Here is a 6,700-nt window from a genome sequence, read left to right on the forward strand (position 1 = left end):
ACAACAAAACATCATTGCTTGGCATGTATATTTGCAATTTGGCAATGGAAGAATGTGTGAGAGATATCATTGAGTCATTGACTATGAGCCAAATAACAATATAAGATATACACGTAGTGCAATCTAACAGTTTGAAGAAAAGGTATTTCGAGTAAGATTAGACATCCAGGTAATAAGAAACAGTTACTCAAAATTTGTCTTGCATAACACCACATGTGTATCGATCAATTATTATTATTAAATAGTAGTTCATGTTTATAAACTTGCTGATTTTGAGAGCTCTCCAGTGTAACTGATGAAAGGTAGTGGATGCATCTGAAACATCTGACCATTTCCAAAATCATATCCAGCTGCTTGAGCAACAGAGTTACTGTTTTTTTTGGCAAAACAAGGTATTCTTTTTAATTTTTTATTCATCATTTGCACAAGTACAGACTACATATAAGCTCCAAGTTGTAGTATGGCTCTATATGTTAGCAATGTGGTATTACCTGTATGCAGGTGCATGAAAATGAACGTTGTGTCCATACATGTACTAACCCATGTTGTCTCACCATGCAGTCTGCAGTCTCCACTGTTCCCTGTGAAAACCACCACATCAAAGACATACGCTATCAGTACACAGGTGGGGCTTTCTTTTGTTGCTACAGGGATGTACAAGTAGCCTGGTATCCAGTCTTACGTGATTGGGGGTATTGGGGTGTTCAGGCTTCTCCCGCCCAGTGCAACAGACCGTCCCGGTAGGAGTGTTACGCTAATAAGAGACAGTATGCTTGGGGATTTGGTTTCCCCCCAACACATTTGTGGAGGACTAATCAATCTCTCGTGAAATACACACCGGGAAACCTATGTGAGGCGGGTGGGACAGAGCTCTAGTGGCCCCAGCGGTACAGAGCTCTTGTGGCCCCGGCGGGACAGAGCTCTTGTGGCCCCGACCATGATCAGACTGGATACCAGGCTAATGTGCAAGGCGCGTTTTCATTCATCCAAAGTGCTGTCGCCACTCTTTACAACTAGATATGAACCAAATCATGGACCCCATCACTGCTTTCTTCACAACGTCCAGTCCAATTGGCAGAAAACAAAGTCCAGTCCGTTTTGGGGGTGGAAAAAGCAGTCCAGCCATTTCTGTGTGTAGTATCCCTAAATCGGACTGGGCTTTGTTTTCTGCTGATTGGACTGGACATTGTTTTCCACCATCCCCATCTATCATATGCTACAAAGACTGGGACTCACCAGTGTGTATTGATGATCAGGGGGTGTCACTACCTGAAACCTGTATATGACTGTCTCTTGTCATGTGATTTTCACATCAAGTCACGAGACAAGAGAACTCCAAGACAAGATCTTAACCGGTTCGAAGAAGAGACAGAGTGTGTCTCGTAAGCTCCCCAGAGTAGCTGAACGTCCATTGTGTCTTTTGGTATAAATATTTATCAAAATGATGTATTGATGATAATTATGCTCCAGCCTCCAGCGTCTGTCCCTACCACCCCTGCGACTGCTGCGGCCCCCTCCCCCTCCCCCCTACTCCCGGAGAAGAGGAGGAACAGCACCCCCAACACTAACAACACGGCCACAGATGCACCAGTGAACCAGGTGGGCTATCACAACACATTAAAACTCTCCACACAACTTCATGTATAAAAGCCATTTTTCTACTCTCCAAGAAGATGTTTGGGCTTTGGCTTATTTTTGGTGTGTTTAAGGCTTTTTTATCAAGCTTTCTCTGGCTGCAGTGGGCACACTTCGCAGTTCACACATACATGTACTTGTAGAACGACCATAATGTGTTGAAGTGATTAGGTTTATAGCGCAGGGTTGGGCTGGCACAAAAAAAGATACTGGTACAAAAAAAGAAAGCCTGATAAAAAAACACCAAAAATATGCCAAAGCCCAAACACACTACACACTAGAAAAAAACAAATGTTGGGATTGTTTAGTGTTTGGCCCAGAACCTAAGATAGATCCTGGGTTCAAATCCATCAACTTGCCTCACCAATATTGTGTCCTCGGGAAAGGTACTTTACACTACTTTCCTCTCCACTCAGGTGATATTGAGTGCCTAGCTTTGGTTAGGGATGTACCTCAGATAGGACATGGACCACACCCCATGCAAGTTTTAAGAACTCACCACACCTTTCGAAAAAGAGAAGGGTTATGTCCCTGTGTGCGATGATCCTTTCCTGTGTGCGTTGTTCCAAAAATTATATTATACAATTTATACATGTACTACCATCTGGTGATTCACTTCATACTCCAGGAAGAGTAGTGTGCAATTACCAATAATAAAGATCCAAATCAAACGAACAAACAAACAGATACTGTCTACATTTGTGTACATTTGAGGGCTGTAACCATCACTGACTATTGATGCCTTGTACCCCCAGCCTGTCCCTACCCATGTGAGTAGAGACAGTGTACTCAGACATGGCAGTGATCCCAGTCTCAGGACTCAGTCTCCAGACAGAGCAGACAGCAGTAAGTCACTCTTCTTCTGCTTTTATCTCAAAGCTATGTCTTAATATTCCTTCTTCATTTTTTTTTGCCTTCTCGCATTGTAGTTTTTTTTTTTTCTCTTGAACCTGTTAGCATTGAGAGTTTCATTCTGTTGGGATTTACTTGAAGATAGACAAGCAATGTTACACTGTAGCGATTTTATATGTGCACATGCTACATGTACATGTACTAACAGAAGCAAATTGTGTGTTAAGTTGACTCTTGCTAATGTTGTTGGTAAGCTCTACATGTTTTTAAGTTGCTCTTTTGGTAAAAAAAAGTTGTAGATATCTAGTAAGGCCACACCGTCTTAATTTTATGGATGACATCTGCGCGCGCATTGATTTTCGCCTGTTCTCAAAAAAAAAAAGATCACATCCTCCGAGGCTCTGGCCTGGCTCTAGGCCTAGGTAGTCCATGGTACAAATGTAGTTAGTACAAATACAGAGCCGGTGGTAATTATGGAGGATGGCACCCAGGCTGCCAAAGCTCCACGACGGCAAGAACTCAGTGCCGATTCATAAATTCCGCAAAAAGCCAGTATGTGCCGGCTTGTTGTATACATCGCTGTGTACTGATGCAGGTTTAGTAGCATTTTTATTTTTGGCTGGAATTTTTTTTATTCGCCCGCGCGTACTAGTTTTGGGATCTTCAAACTATCAAAGGATGTTATCTATAAAATTAAGTCGGTGTGACCTAATGTGACTGATGGCAGGCTATGGTTGATGGTTTTCTTTCCCTACACTCTAGTCCTTACGCGAAGTATGGACGTGATTCCGTATGGCACCACAAACAGGCACCCGGGCCCTGGCACACAGAACAGCCCCCGCAGTAGCTGGGCAGGGCCTAGTGTGGGCCCGCCCATTCCCCCTCGTACTGGCCTCAAAGGTGGTGGGAACAGTTTGGGCTTTTATTTTTTGGTTTGTTTTGTGCACCCGCTGTCCTGTCTGTGTATAGTGTGGCATGTTCTATCTGTCCTGTCTGTCTGATCATCACCAGTGTATGCACTTTGTTTTGCTGTACATGTACGAGGGCCTGCATGGGGGGGTAGTGGTTACGAATTAGGCAAAATTTTCGCCACCGATTACAAATTACGTTAAAGTCTCAGAGCTGATTATGACTTTACGATTTGCGGCTATGTTCTATTACGAATAATTACGTTGATTTTTGTGGAGGGTGCATACGAATGACGAAGTCTAAAAAGGCCTGATTACACCTTACGAAAAAGGGCATGCAGGCCCTTATATACATGTTAACTGAACTACCCCCACAAAATGTAAGTCTGTAAGGCCACATCAATTTAATTGATTGGTTCTTGGCTCCACCTGCTTCATTTTTTATTGATTTGCAAAGAAGAAAAAAGATTCAGGTTCGGAATCAACTAAGAAATGCTCATATTTTGGCCCAAACAGTTGAAGAAAGCTGTCCAACAAATCAAATTGGTGTGGCCTAAGAATAAGATAACCCTTGTCACCTCTGGCTTGAGGCACGTACTTCTAACATACATTGTAACTGTGTGTGGTGTTGAACATTCACCCATTGTTCCTACTCACAAGTGTGCTTGTCAAGAGGGTTTGTATTAGGGAAGAAAAAGATCATTTCAATGTACACCTCATCTATGTTTTTCTCATGGCATAATGCACCCTTTTGAAACACATGATCTCTGTTTTCAGTGATGTGACATCCACTCATTTAGATGTTTTTATGTACTGTAAATCACTTTGTTTGCAGTAGCAAAAGTTTGGTATACAAGTTTGCTGTGCACAAGTGACTGCAAAAACAGTGAAGATAAAAGTAACGCAGAAAAATTGTGATTTACAGTAATTGTCAATTTTGCTGTGATTAATAATTGAAATAGAAAATGCATCCAAAATATGACAAAAAAAGATAGAAATAACACCTTCTGTAATATGTGTCTTCCTTGTAGCCCTACAGAATGTGTTTTGTGAGGTAAATTTCTGACTTCTGGTCTTTCGTCCCCCACAACAGGAGGTTTCACGCTGAACTCAACAGCCACACCGTCAGTGTCTACCGTCACCACAAGTACGTCCCAGACAGGAGGAGAGGACTCCCAGCCTCCGGCTCTACCTGCCAGGGTCAAGAGGGTACACAATCCATCCTAGATACTAGTACTAGAAAGGCAGACATTTGTTGAGCAAATACAGCATATTTCAGTCCATCTCCCTCCTCGTTCCAAAATGCAAACTTTTCCATGTAGTGCTCTGCAAGCTACAGTGCTTCAGATTCAGTTTATTCTCAAAACCCCATACATTGCTTTGCAGTAAAATGTTCTCAAAACTGCCATACCGCGCTATTCAGTGACAAGTATTTCCAAAACCCCCATGAAGTGCTCTATGAAACATGCTGTCATATTAGTATCACTACTTTTGTAGCTAGTTTCCAATCCTAAAGCTACATGTATGTGTATGATGTTTTTTGTAACTTCACCACTCAATTATACCTTTCAAAAGTGCTACAATGGTATGTTTCTTATTGTACTGAGACTAAGATTGTGATCTTTTTAATATGCCCATTTTTTCTGTCTTTTTTTTCTGTGGGGGTTTTGACATTAAAAAAATGGGGTATATTAGAATGGTCACAATCTTAATTCCCTACCAACCTCTGGTTGGAAAGTAGTTCTTCCCATAATCAATAGTTGTTATGTATGAATTTGCTCATTTTCTGAACTCTGTGTGATTTTTTCCACAGGCCTCTGCAGTGTCTCTCCAGTCCCTGGACAGTGGCCTGGCTCCCAGTCCCCCTCTCACCCCAAACCGTGCTGTTACAGCATCCCTCCAGTCTTCCGACACTTCCTCCATCTCCTCTACATCCTCCACAGACACCAACGGTTCTGTAGATTCTGCCACCATCCCCCCTATCCCTCCCAAACCCCCCAAAGTTCGCCCCCTCCCACCCGTACCTACTGCCGTGGAACCTCAAGTCAGCAAGTCGTTTGGAAGGTACGCGCCGGCTTTCTTTGACTCCACGCCGCTAGTTCCCGCGAAGAGCGGGCAGACACCGCGGATTCCGGAGAGTCCGGAGGGGAGTCAGTCCGTGTACATGTCGCCGACTTCCGTGTACATGTCACCATCTTCTGTGTACATGTCTCCTTCCCCTGTCACCCTGGCCTCACCCCCTCCACTGGTAGAGAAGAAGAAGAACCAACAACAGGCCACGGCACAGCAGACGTACAAGTCTGTTCCCAGGCCTGTTCCTACACCCAGGAAGAGTGTCTCAGACAATAGATAATGTAGATAATCTGTTCCTTAGATGAAATGGTTGTTTTGTTTCATGTTTTCTTGAGCCACAATTTCATGTTGTTTCTTGAGCCACAATTTCATGTTGTTTTGTTCAGCTACAATTTCATGTTGTTTTGTTCAGCTACAATTTCATGTTGTTTTCTAGAGCCACAACTTCATGTTGTTTTGTTCAGCTACAATTTCATATTTTGTTCAGCTACAATTTCATGTTGTTTTCTTGAGCCACAATTTCATGTTATTTTGTTCAGCCACAATTTCATGTTGTTTTGTTCAGCCACAATTTCATGTTTTGTTCAGCCACAATTTCATGTTATTTTCTTGAGCCACAATTTCATGTTGTTTCGTTCAGCCACATTGACATCAACCTATAGTAATTATTTCTACCTTTTTGCTTCAGTTAAATTTGAGTGAGATTTCTGTATTCTCACTAGCAGATAACTGTTTCAGGTGCTAAAAGTTATGTTAAGTTAACTCTGTCTCATTCCATTGTAGCTACATATAGCTAGAGTAATTATAAGCCATTATTTTGACAATATATGCTATACAATTTTCTGGTTGTGGAAATAGTTATATACTGCCAGTAAGAATTTATTGTTGATTAAAAAAATGTGTGTATACTTTTTTCAGTGCACAGTATGTACAAGTTATTTCTTCTTTGAATACAGAACTTAAATCAGGTGCTGTATATAGTGTATATCAGGGCTCAAGTCCCTCTGATATGTTAACATACATAGCCACTGCCTATACTATATACATACGTAACATTATATGATTCATACATAATGATCGTGGTATCTTTGTATTGTAAATACAGTTTGCTACTTTGTAATTTATAAACAAAAACGTCTACAATAGAATATTTAATCCAATATAAGTGAAACAAGCCTCATTGCGTACTACAATAAGTAAATTTGTGAAGTTGCAAAGTTTTGTTAAAATCA

At 41.6% G+C, this 6,700-nt stretch overlaps 1 protein-coding gene across 6 annotated transcripts in view; it reads left to right on the top strand.

The window, feature by feature from the left end:
* The window catches only part of LOC109466257 (dedicator of cytokinesis protein 3-like), an 85,494-nt gene extending 79,588 nt beyond the window's left edge, over positions 1 to 5,906 (top strand). For 5 of the 6 annotated variants that reach the window (XM_019763934.1, XM_019763936.1, XM_019763937.1 and 2 more), the window contains 6 exons: positions 562 to 625; positions 1,471 to 1,599; positions 2,391 to 2,481; positions 3,250 to 3,390; positions 4,489 to 4,604; positions 5,209 to 5,906. In XM_019763934.1, coding sequence (XP_019619493.1) covers positions 562 to 625; positions 1,471 to 1,599; positions 2,391 to 2,481; positions 3,250 to 3,390; positions 4,489 to 4,604; positions 5,209 to 5,748 — 1,081 coding nt within the window. In that variant the 3' untranslated portion in view covers positions 5,749 to 5,906. The remainder of the gene's footprint in view (positions 1 to 561; positions 626 to 1,470; positions 1,600 to 2,390; positions 2,482 to 3,249; positions 3,391 to 4,488; positions 4,605 to 5,208) is intronic. The other variant, XM_019763935.1, reaches the window with a different exon arrangement.
* The last annotated feature ends 794 nt before the right edge of the window (positions 5,907 to 6,700 follow it).

The sequence above is a fragment of the Branchiostoma belcheri genome, unplaced genomic scaffold (genome assembly GCF_001625305.1).
Source record: "Branchiostoma belcheri isolate BF01 breed outbred unplaced genomic scaffold, Haploidv18h27 scaffold161, whole genome shotgun sequence".
Taxonomy (NCBI): Eukaryota; Metazoa; Chordata; class Leptocardii; order Amphioxiformes; family Branchiostomatidae; genus Branchiostoma; species Branchiostoma belcheri.